Consider the following 10,293-nt stretch of genomic DNA (forward strand, 5'->3'; position numbering starts at 1 on the left):
AGGTGAGCGTCCACCGCTCAGTGGCCCACGCGCACACGGGCCTGGTGCACAGCAGGCTCTCCACAATGCTGCTCATGAAGCCTGAGGCCTGGCCTCGGGGGAAATATTTGCAAACGAGCTGGGGAGAAATCAGAAACACGAGCGACCACCTCACAGGCTGCTCAGATGCAAAACTCACGTCCTGACAGCAGCACCCACACACACACACGCACACGCACACGCACACACATACATATTGTGGCCCCCACTCTGCACTCCAGGGGCCAGTTACCTTCGCGATGTTGGTGGAGGTGGCCAGCAGAGACTCAGAGGTGACGGCACTGAGCCTCTCACGCAGGCGCCCGATCTCGTTGGTCCAGGGCGCCACGTCTGTGTTCTCGGCTGCAGCCAGGAGAAAGAGGAGTCATGTTCGCGGGGAACCAACCTCCGGCCACGCGGGTGGATAAGGGAGGACCCAAGGGAGGGTGGCGAAGGCCACGTCAAGCCAGGGCCCCCCAACGTAGAGCAGTGGGTTTGCCAGCCAGGCAAGGGTCCGGCTGCGGACAGGGACGGTCCCTGGCACTGGGGACACCATCCTGCCCTCAGCAGCGGGGACAGCTCTGCCCGCTCTCCTCACCTCCTGTTCGGAGCAGGTGGCCGAGGCAGGTCACTGCCCACCAGCGGGACGCGGCCGACGTGTCGCACGTCAGAGGCCCCAGCAGTCCTGCCAGGGAGCCGAACCACTCGCAGGCACGGCCTCGCTGTGGGAGCAAGAGGCAGGCAAAAAGGTCACCGGTAGCCCCGTGGCCGCTCTCCTTCTCCCGGCCTCACTGCCCCCAAGCCGCAGCTGACCTGGGGGCAAACGAGGGGCTGCCCTGCAGCCCCAGGAGGCCCCAAACCCAGCGCCTGCCCACACAGAGCTCCCTGTGCATGGGGTCCCCACTCACCCTGTGCTCGCATCTCTCTTCATAAGAGCCCAGCACCTGCACGCACACCTGCAGGGCCCTCTCCCGCTCGCATGCGTGGGCCGAGGTGAGCCAGCGCCGCAGGACCTGGCACAGGCAGACCTGTCTCACCACGGGCATCCTTCTGCTCGACACCCCTCGCTGGCCCCCTCCCTTCCCAACCCTGCTACCTCCACGGCCCCGGTCTCTCTGTGCGACCCGGCCCGTGGCGAGGAGCCCTTCCCCGTGGGGACCTCCCCACTCCGGGCTCCTGCCGTGGGCAGCATTGAGTTGTGCAGCACCCCTCGCTCACAGCTGCGGCTGGGGAGAAGCTCTGGCTCATCTAGGGGCTCTGCAGGACACTGCAAGCTGCCTGCAAGGAAGCTGCGGCCGATGGCAAAAGCCTGGATCCAAACTTTGGGCAAGGGGGCCTGGAACGAGGACCATTCCACTCTCCGCCAATGTGGGCGTTGCACCTAGTTACAGGGAAGCTCCCCTCCTCAGACCAGCCCCACGGGCACGATCCCCACGGCTCTGCCCCGCTCCGGCAGCGGCAACACTTTCCCTGCCACGCCGAGGACGCTCACCTGCACCATGTCCTCGAAGCGGATGGGGGCCAGCTCTGCCCAGAGAAGGGCTCCCATGAGCTGGCCCAGCGCTCGCAGGGACCACGCCTGCACACCCTGACACCAGAAAGGGGGACTGAGGCCGGGCACCCTGCGGAGACGCCAGCGCAGCCAGCGGCTGCCGGAGCATGGGGTGCCCGGACCTGGGCCCCCACCGAGGGGCAGCTGAGAAGGGCCAGTGCCTACCGGTGGGCATGAAGCAGCCACCGCCGTCTGCCCTCTCGTGTCCATCTGCTCCGGGCGACGAAGGCACACGATGCCCTGGCAGCACTGAGCCAGGAGGTGGCGGTTTTCCTCCCTGCTCAGACGGGGCTTCAGCTTGCTGCCAGCAGAAAAAAGGCACAGAAGACAGAGAGGCCGCTTACTAGCACTCTCCAGGCCGAGTCAGAGGACGACTGCCTTTGGCCCCATCGACAGCCCCAAATCCAGCACCCGCAGCCCCAGCCAGACCAGCCAGCTGCGCTGGGACATGCAGTGACTCCCACAGCCCCAGGGACAGACCCTACCTCAACTGCTGCATGGCCACGAGGGCCCGGGGGTGCACCGGGGACTCCTGGGGCTCTTCCTGAATCACCTCCTGCAAGTCACAGGCAGGCACACGCAAGGTGGGCAGCGGGCAGGGGTGCCGCAGAGCCTTCCCACCCACCCCGGCCAGGGGCTCTGCTGCCAGACCCCGCAGGCACCGGCTCCACCACCCCCATGGCTCCCACCAAGGCCCCGCAGGATGACGTGGCAGCTCCCTGCCGCCCGGACACACCACAGTCCCCTGCCACGGCCCCGAGCAGCAGCACCCACGCGCCCCGCCGGCTGGGGATGCGGCTCAGGGCCCTCAGGAGCTCACGCACTGCCCCAGGAGACCATCGGGCTCTGCACAAACCTGCCCCACGGCAGAGCCCAAAGCTCCCCTGCGCAACGTCCCCGGCTCTGGGCACTCACCAGCAGGGTCTGCAGCAGCTCCCGCTTGCAGCAGAGCTCAAACCTGGGGCCGGCGCCTGCAGCCTGGATGGCAAGGCTGATCTCAGTGACGCTCTGCACCAGGGAGAGCTTCAGCTGCGCATCCTGATCCCAGGGGAGAAAAACACACTTGGAACTCTTCCAAGGCCCCAGGGCTGAAAGAGCAGCTGGGCTGGGGGGGATCCGCCTCCAAGCACAGCACAGGGACAACACTGTGCCCTCCGGGAGCCCCGTGGAACCCAGCTCAGCACCTGCGCCCCACCAAGGAAACCTCTCTCCCCTCCTGGGAAGGAGCCTCCCACGGGGAGGGGAGCAGCTGCCCAGCTGCCAGCTGGAAAGACCCCGCAGACCCTGGCCCACGGCAGCAGGGCGAGCAGCACTGGTGCTGGCTGTGACGGGAGAGGTGCGCGTGGCAAGGCCCAGGAGAGGCCGGAGCTGGCGGCACCCGGCCGGCTCTGCCCCGCGCCCCGAGCACCCACCTGGCAGCCCTCTCGGTAGAGCTGCAGGACATTCGCCACCACGTCTCTCTCGACACGGGCGAGCAGCTGCTCCCTGGGGGCGCGCAGCGCCATCCGGCCGTACATCACCAGCAGCGCAGCGCGAGTAGCGCGGGTCCTTCTTGCCTTGCTCTGCCGGGGGGTCGACGGAGAAGCACCGAGACGTCAGCCCGTGGCCCTGCTGTGCCCGGGACCCCGCGCGCTCCCGAGGCGAGAGCTGCCCCGCACCCGACCGGCGGCTCAGCTCCCCACGCACCTCCCGGCAGCTCCCCGCAACAACACCCCGGGCCCTTTACCTTCTTGCGTTTCAAAGTCCCCGTGAACTCCTTCACCAAGGACAAGGCCAGCTGGAAGTGGCTCTCGGCACAGCGGGACACAACTGAAACCATGCCCTGCAGCACAGCAGAAACGGGGAGTCGCTCCAGCCCCAACGCCCAGCCCTGGCTGACTCCGCTTTCCCCAGGGAAACGGCCGCAAACAGAACAGCAGCAAGGGCTGCAGCAGGGCACGCAGAGCCCCTCTGTCCCAGGGACATGCAGGGGACACGCGGGAAAGCAGGACGACACGAGGAAACCTCACCTGCGCCTGCCACAGCTCCAGGAAGTTGGCTGCTTTCAGGTGCTCCAAGGTCTGCTCCTGCACGTGGTGGAGACACCCACAAGCTGCCAGGGCCGTGCCGAGAGCCTTGTACAGGAACCGCTGCAAGAGAAGAGGCCGAGCCCCGCCTGTGGTGACAGCCCGGCCTGGCCAGAGAGGGCCAGGCCACACTGGCCACACTGTGCCAGGACCTGCCGAGGCGCCTGCGGCACCGGCCCCACAGCAGCCGGCGGCCAGCCCGGCCCCGCCGCCAGCTCAGCACAGAGGGGAGTGCGAGCCCCTTCGTGGGGAAAGAGAGCAGGCAGCAGGGAAACCAGCCCGCGCGGCAGAGCACCACCGCCAGCCCTCGCCCCGGCCTGAGTGTCCCCGGGCTCTGCCGCCGCAGCCCTCGGGGCGCACGAGCCACAGCCACGCCACGCAGGGAACAAACCTTCTCCCAGGACAGGCGGGGAGAGCTGCCCAGCTGCCGGCTCAGCTCCTGGCTCAGGCCCACGGTCCAGGCCTCGCTTGCAATGAGCTCCAGAGAGGTTTGCAGGGGCTGGTTCCTGCCGTGCTGGGGCTGCCTTCAGCGGCGGCTGTTCAGCGCGGGAGCCCGGCAGGGACTGTGCGGAGGCGGCGCGGCCGGGGTCCCCTTCAGCCCCGCGTGAGGGCTTGGGACATGGGGCGGGCAGGGCCCGGTGGGGCTGGGCGTCTCACGCAGCCTTTCTTTCTGCCCACAGCCGCTCTGCCAGCTCCCCAGGCCCTGCTGGCTCGCCTGCTGGTGAGTAGCGGGGCCCCGGGGAAAGAACTTTTGTGGCTGGGGCAAGGGCAGAGGGCAGGAGAGACGGTGCTGAGGCCGGTGCCGGGTGCCCCGGGAGGAGGCAGGAGCGTGTCGCAGGGTGCCTGTCAGGGGCTCCTGCTCCTCCTGTGGCACGGCAGTCCCTGGGCAAAGCCACTGGCTGCCTGCTGCGAGCCGGGGCAGTGCTGACCTGCCTGCCTGCAGGGTAGCCACAGCTCCTGGGGCAGGAGCGAGCCCATCTCTCTCCTGCCCTGGCCTAGGTGGTGGCGGCAGTGGCTCCACACGCGGGCGGTGGCCGTGGAGCCGCGGCCCTGCAGCTGCTGCAGGCGCTCCCCGGCACGATCCACGGAGCCGTGGGGGTGAAGTGGGCCGCAGACATCCCCCTGCTGCTGCAGCACCTGGCAGGTAAAGTGCTGGTGGGAGGGAGAGGCTGGGGGGTGGAGGGGGCAGCAAAATGCCCTCAGCTCCGAACAGGAGGTGAGGAGAGCGGGCAGAGCTGTCCCCGCTGCTGAGGGCAGGATGGTGTCCCCAGTGCCAGGGACCGTCCCTGTCTGCGGCCGGACCCTCGCCTGGCTGGCAAACCCACTGCGCTACGTTGGGGGGCCCTGGCTTGACGTGGCCTTCGCCACCCTCCCTTGGGTCCTCCCTTATCCACCCGCGTGGCCGGAGGTTGGTTCCCCGCGAACATGACTCCTTTTTCTCCTGGCTGCAGCCGAGAACACAGACGTGGCGCCCTGGACCAACGAGATCGGGCGCCTGCGTGAGAGGCTCAGTGCCGTCACCTCTGAGTCTCTGCTGGCCACCTCCACCAACATCGCGAAGGTAACTGGCCCCTGGAGTGCAGAGTGGGGGCCACAATATGTATGTGTGTGTGTGCGTGTGTGTGCGTGTGTGTGTGTGTGTGGGTGCTGCTGTCAGGACGTGAGTTTTGCATCTGAGCAGCCTGTGAGGTGGTCGCTTGTGTTTCTGATTTCTCCCCAGCTCGTTTGCAAATATTTCCCCCGAGGCCAGGCCTCAGGCTTCATGAGCAGCATTGTGGAGAGCCTGCTGTGCACCAGGCCCGTGTGCGCGTGGGCCGCTGAGCGGTGGACGCTCACCTTCCTGGGGGATTGCGGAGAGCAAATATTCCAGGAGGAGGTGAGAGAGGCGTTTTTTGCATTCACCTTTGGCTGCTCTCTGTTGTTGGCTGTTGGCCCCGAAGACAGACGGGGAAAGGACGTGCCGAGCCATTCTTTGTCGCCTTCCTCCTTTCAGGTGCCCAGGCTCGTGCACCTCCTTTACACCTGCCTGCGGAGCACCCGGCAGAGCGCTCGCAGGTGCTTTGTGCTGCGGGCCGTGTTCCTCCTGGCCCACTCTCACCCACAGCCGGTGCTCGACAGCCTCCTCCAGGCGTGCCTGCCCACAGACAGGTCTGTGCACTCGCCCTTCCCTCTGCCGCCAGACCCAGCCGTGGGGTGTGCCTGCGTGGGGGGTCCCGGTCGGAAGCAGGTGGTTTTTCCCCAGGAAAGGCGAGCGCTGCAGGATCACGGGCTCGTTTCCCTGTCCGGACCTGGGCATCGCCATCCCCGATGCAGACGAGGGGAGCGTTTGGCCTCTCGTGAGGGTGCCGCAGGTACCCGGGGATGCGGGCTTACGGGCAAGCATCTGTTCCCTTGCAGCGACATGGTGGAGGTGTGGAGGAGCCTGGGGAGAAGCGTCCTGGGGTGCCAAATCCTGGTGTGCTTAACTGAAAAGTTAAGGGCAGCGGGAAAGAGCAGCCACAGGAGCGAGTGCTGCACTCGGGAGCTGGGCAGCAGCCAGGCTGCCCTGGAGCCTCGCACGGTACGGTCAGCGGCCCAGGCATTAGTGCCACTCCACGTCTGCTTTCCAGCTCGTGCTTCTGCACAAGGGAGTTTTGTGCCCTTTGCGAGTGCCCGTGGAGCCTCGCGGGGTGCTGTGCCGGGGTGGCGACAGCGTTAGCAGTGTGGGGAGCCGGGACAGTTTGCTGCTGCTGGGCCGCAAGGCTGTCGCTGCAGTGAGAATTGGAGACAGTGAAAGCTCCCTGGCTGGCAGGGGCCGTGGCTGGTGGGAAAAGCCCTTGTTTTACCAGGTGGCTCTTGGTTGGATTTCTCTGCAGATCACCCACGCCCTCTGCGAGGTGGTGTCAGTGCTGCAGAGGAAGACACTGGTCCAGCGCCTGCTTCCCTACCTGCTTCCCGGCCTTCTGAGGCAGGTCAGCGAGACGCTGGGGGAGGAGCTGGCACCGTCCGTTGGGGACCTGGAGAGCGCTGACATGCCGGGCAGGTGAGGAGCGGCAGTGGCAGGAGTAGGGGCAGGGGCAGGGCTGGCCTGTGCCCCAGGTCTTTGGTCGTGCAGTCCATGGCCTTGCAGGAGCACCCAATTGTCCCGCTGGCACTGGGCTGCCTCCGTGAGGTGGTGGGACTGGTCGCTGCAGGGCAGCGCGCCTGGGGATTTGGCCGCAGCACGGTCGTTCCTGCCCATAAACTCTGTGTTGCGGCCGGGGGCCGTTGCGGGGCTCTGCTGAAGAGAAATCTTCCCCCAAACTGCTGTGCCTGGAGCTTTCTTTGGGTTTTTTCACCAGCCTTTTTGTGGCGGCATTGGAGCTGGTGCTGGCGAGGTGCCTGGACAATCGGTGGCTGCGGCTGCTCCGGGAGCAGGGAGCGTGGGCGTCCCTGGCAGAGCCCCGGGCTCACAGCACCGGCGTGTGTCTCCTGGCGAGGTGAGAGCCCGGGATGCGCCCGGGGAAAGGGCTGCTGGGAGCTTCCTGCGCACTTGGGAGCTCTGCTGAGGTGCAGAGCGGTGTCTGCGTGGGAGCGGGAGAAGGTGGGAGTCGCGGCCTGCGGCCGTCCCGCGTGACTGCGTGTCACGAGCCTGCTCGTGCTCTGTGCGCAGCGTGCTGCTCCGCGCAGAGCTCGTCCCACAGCGCCTGCTGCAGAGCCTCTTCCCCTGGCTGGATTCGCCCTCTGCCAACCTGCGGCTCACGGCCACAGCTTGCTTTGCCGAGGTGAGGCAGCAGCAGAGCAGGGGGGGCTCGGAGGGGTTCCTGCGTCTCGCCCGGCGCGAATCGCGGCCGATGCTAGCGGCCACGTGACTTGATTGCAGCTGATGAAGGACAAGCTAGTGCAGGAGAGGAAGCTGCTGAAGCCGCTCCTAGAGGCCTTGGGGGAGAGAGCGCGCGACCCCGTCAGCACCGTGCGGCAGATGGCCGTGAGAGGTCTGGGCAACGCGCCCAGCGGAGCACCCGCGAAGGTGAGGCGGCCTTTCCTGGGCTCTGAGCGCAGCCCGGAGTGGAGAGCTGCCCGGGGGGCTTGAGGAGCCCGGAGAGAGGAGCAGAGGCAGGCGTGGGGCCGTGCTGAGGCCGCGCTCCTCGCTCTGGCATCATCAGGGTGGCAAAGGGGACAAGGGGTGCCGGCTGGGGCTCCTGGGGCTGGGGTCTGCTCCGGGCTTGCTCCGGCAAGTGCCGTCCTTGGCGCCGCAGCGGAGAGCAGCGGTGAGAGGTGGGAGCAGTGAGCAGTTCATGCGCCTGTCGCTCTGCAGCTGCGGAGGCACGGGGCGGCCGTGGTGTCGGTGCTGCTCAGAGGCCTGGAGGACGCGGCCAGCACAGAGCTGGCTGCCGAGAGCCTGCTGGTGCTGGCGAAGGTGCTGGGGCTGCTGGAGGCGAGGGCCGTGGGCTCTGCCTTTGAAGAGATCTCCAGGGCCAGCCGGGCGTTCTGGGGGGCGGTGAGTGGAGTCGCTCGTTCTCCTGTCGGCAGGCGGGAGTCGTCGCGGGGCCGCCGTCCCCCGCGGGCAGCACCCCGCTGGGGCCAAGTGGCTCGTGCACGGCGCCCTCGCTCGCAGCCTCTGCCCAACGGCCTTTCTCATTGCAGGAGGAAGAGGTGCTGCGCCGCTCGGCCTTCGTCCTCTATGGCGCCCTGGCCTCCTCCGCCTCTCGGAGGAGGTCATTTTTCAGCAGAGAGGTGGAGGCGGCATTTCCCAGCCTGGTGCTGCACCTCGGGGACCCGGCCCCGGCCGTCTGCAACGTAAGAGCCCTTGGGCTGCTCTGGCCGGCGCGTGTTGCCAACGTGTCCGCAGGCCTTGGCTGGTGCTGCTGCGGCGGCGAGGTTCCTCGCTCAGCTCTGGGGCAGGCGCGCAGCATCCCCGTGACCAGGCCCGGTGCTCTTTTCCAGGCGTGCAAGGTCTCCCTGCACCTGTGTGCCCCGTTTCTGGGGTCGAAGAGGGTGCGGCAGCGCATCGCCGCAAGCATCGGGCTGAGCGCGGCTGAGCTGCAGGATGAGATCTGCAGGCACCTGGTGAGCGAGCGCTGCGCTGGGGTCGTGTCCCTGCGCCGGCCGCCCGCCCTGTGGCTCTCGCGCCGGGGGGCCACGTGGGCCTGGGCCGTGGGTGGAGGGAGGATGGAGGGGGGACAGAGGGGTGCTTGGAGCCAGCGACGAGCTCCTGCGCCCCTACGTTGCCCCAGGCCCAAGACTGCCCCACGCTGCTGGAGAGGCTCTGGAGCACAGCCCGGAGCTGCTGCATGGGGAGCTGCGTGGCGCCGCAGGCGGCAGCCGTCCACGTCCTGGGTGAGAGGCAGCGCTGGGTTCTGGCACTGCTCGCGGCTGCATTGGGTCGGGTCGGGGTCAGGGGTCGAGGTTGAGGTCGAGGTGGGGTTGGGGCCATGGCGATGGCCGTGGCCATGTCCTGACAGTGGCATCCTCATGCCAGGCCTCCTCCTGGACACAGCGCCGACCGCGTGGCTGCAGCAGCAGGACCTGGCGTTCCTGTCGGGAGGTAGGTGCTGGTGGCTGCACTGCTGCCCCATGGGCCAAGGCGGTGTCCGGAGGCCCCGCGGATGCCAACAGCTGGGGGTGCGTGGGGCTCGCACGGCCCCAGGGTGCTGCCGGGGAAGCCGCCCTGGCCAGGAGCCATGGGGCGCTGGTGGTATCACGGCCAGGCGCCCACGGTGCCTCTCCGCGGCATCGGTGTCGTTGCAGCTTGGTGGAGGTGGCGGTCCATCGAGGCCCTCCGCGCGTGGCGGGCAGCAGCCGCAGTGCCCCACGCCGGGGGCCCCCAGCTGCTCGGGGCAGGAGATCAATAAAGCTGCGTCCTCGCAGGGAAAGTGGCAGCCGTGTGGGGCTCTGTGGGGGGTCTTGCGCCGGCCCCGGCCCTGCCACCCCCCAGATGTGGCCTTGGTGCAGTGTGGCGCTGCCTGGGGACACAGGGGAGTGGAGAGAGCGGGGTGAGGGGGGGCCTGGGGGTGATGGGGGCAGTGGGAGCAGCCTGGGGCACTGGGAGCTCTGGGGTGAGTAGGGCCTATGGGGTGGGACTGGGGATGAGAGGGGCCCCAGGGGGAGTAGAGGGACCGAGGGGCAAGTGGGGACAGTGGGGCCACTCGGGACACTGAGGGGCACTGGGAGGTGCCTGGGGGCATATGGGACACTGGGGGGCCTGGGGATACTGGGAGGTGCTTGGGGCGATGGGGGCAGAGGGAGCAGCCTGGGGCCCTGGGGGCACTGGGAGGTGCTTGGGGATACTGCGGACACTGGGGGATACCAGGAGGTGCCTGGGGAAATGAGGGGGCACCCAGAGTTGCCCGGGGAGACCAGGGGGAACGGGAGTGAGAGGGCTGATGGGGTGGGACTAGGACTAGGGCTGGGAGGGGCCCCAGGGGGAGCAGAGGGACCGAGGGGCAAGTGGGGGTGCGGGGAGCACTGGGGCTACTGGGGGGCACTGGGAGGTGCCTGGGGACTCCGGGGTCACTGGGGACACTGGGAGGCACTGAGAGGGGCCCCGAGGGGGCAGCGGGCAGGGCTGCTCCCCAGGGGCATGGCAGGACCGCGGGTGCGGGGGGGGGCGCAGCGCTGGGGCCGGGCACGGGCAGCCCGGTCCCGCGGCGGGGGAGCGGGACTCACCGTTCGCCCCGCACTGCCGGCACGTCCCAC

General features: G+C 68.3%; 2 protein-coding genes and 2 long non-coding RNA genes across 4 annotated transcripts; 2 read left to right on the forward strand and 2 right to left on the reverse strand.

Annotated features, from left to right (window-relative positions):
• Window positions 1–705: 705 nt before the first annotated feature.
• On the reverse strand, window positions 706–1,584 carry LOC135328366 (uncharacterized). Its single transcript, XR_010389198.1, has 3 exons — window positions 1,511–1,584; window positions 927–1,031; window positions 706–740 (listed from the first exon to the last, which is right to left on the reverse strand). It is a non-coding gene; the product is annotated as an uncharacterized LOC135328366 (long non-coding RNA).
• Window positions 1,585–1,731: 147 nt separating this feature from the next.
• On the reverse strand, window positions 1,732–4,220 carry LOC135328269 (maestro heat-like repeat-containing protein family member 2B). Its single transcript, XM_064511197.1, has 8 exons — window positions 4,028–4,220; window positions 3,580–3,699; window positions 3,297–3,392; window positions 2,983–3,132; window positions 2,486–2,608; window positions 2,056–2,126; window positions 1,805–1,871; window positions 1,732–1,767 (listed from the first exon to the last, which is right to left on the reverse strand). The coding sequence occupies exons 3-8, from the start codon at window positions 3,387–3,389 to the stop codon at window positions 1,732–1,734; spliced, it is 540 nt and encodes a 179-aa protein (XP_064367267.1). The 5' UTR covers window positions 3,390–3,392; window positions 3,580–3,699; window positions 4,028–4,220.
• Window positions 4,221–5,644: 1,424 nt separating this feature from the next.
• On the forward strand, window positions 5,645–7,687 carry LOC135328271 (maestro heat-like repeat-containing protein family member 2B). Its single transcript, XM_064511203.1, has 6 exons — window positions 5,645–5,784; window positions 6,034–6,196; window positions 6,492–6,658; window positions 6,957–7,094; window positions 7,268–7,379; window positions 7,478–7,687. The coding sequence occupies exons 2-6, from the start codon at window positions 6,038–6,040 to the stop codon at window positions 7,685–7,687; spliced, it is 786 nt and encodes a 261-aa protein (XP_064367273.1). The 5' UTR covers window positions 5,645–5,784; window positions 6,034–6,037.
• A 936-nt stretch (window positions 7,688–8,623) lies between these two features.
• LOC135328367 (uncharacterized) lies at window positions 8,624–9,100 on the forward strand. The gene is made up of 3 exons (XR_010389199.1): window positions 8,624–8,664; window positions 8,832–8,934; window positions 9,077–9,100. It is a non-coding gene; the product is annotated as an uncharacterized LOC135328367 (long non-coding RNA).
• Window positions 9,101–10,293: the final 1,193 nt, after the last annotated feature.

Source organism: Dromaius novaehollandiae, chromosome 4 (genome assembly GCF_036370855.1).
Source record: "Dromaius novaehollandiae isolate bDroNov1 chromosome 4, bDroNov1.hap1, whole genome shotgun sequence".
Classification (NCBI taxonomy): Eukaryota; Metazoa; Chordata; class Aves; order Casuariiformes; family Dromaiidae; genus Dromaius; species Dromaius novaehollandiae.

Excerpts from the sequence above, each read along its gene's own strand:
- LOC135328269 (XM_064511197.1), bottom strand. The coding sequence starts at position 3,389 with ATGGTTTCAGTTGTGTCCCGCTGTGCCGAGAGCCACTTCCAGCTGGCC. Across the intron at positions 2,127-2,485 it reads AGCTGCTGCAGACCCTGCTG|GAGGTGATTCAGGAAGAGCC; the intron begins GTGAGTGCCCAG and ends TGTGACTTGCAG. Across the intron at positions 1,768-1,804 it reads CTCAGTGCTGCCAGGGCATC|GGCAGACGGCGGTGGCTGCT; the intron begins GTGTGCCTTCGT and ends TGGACACGAGAG.
- LOC135328271 (XM_064511203.1), top strand. The coding sequence starts at position 6,038 with ATGGTGGAGGTGTGGAGGAGCCTGGGGAGAAGCGTCCTGGGGTGCCAA. Across the intron at positions 6,659-6,956 it reads AGCGCTGACATGCCGGGCAG|CCTTTTTGTGGCGGCATTGG; the intron begins GTGAGGAGCGGC and ends TTTTTTCACCAG. Across the intron at positions 7,380-7,477 it reads CCACAGCTTGCTTTGCCGAG|CTGATGAAGGACAAGCTAGT; the intron begins GTGAGGCAGCAG and ends ACTTGATTGCAG.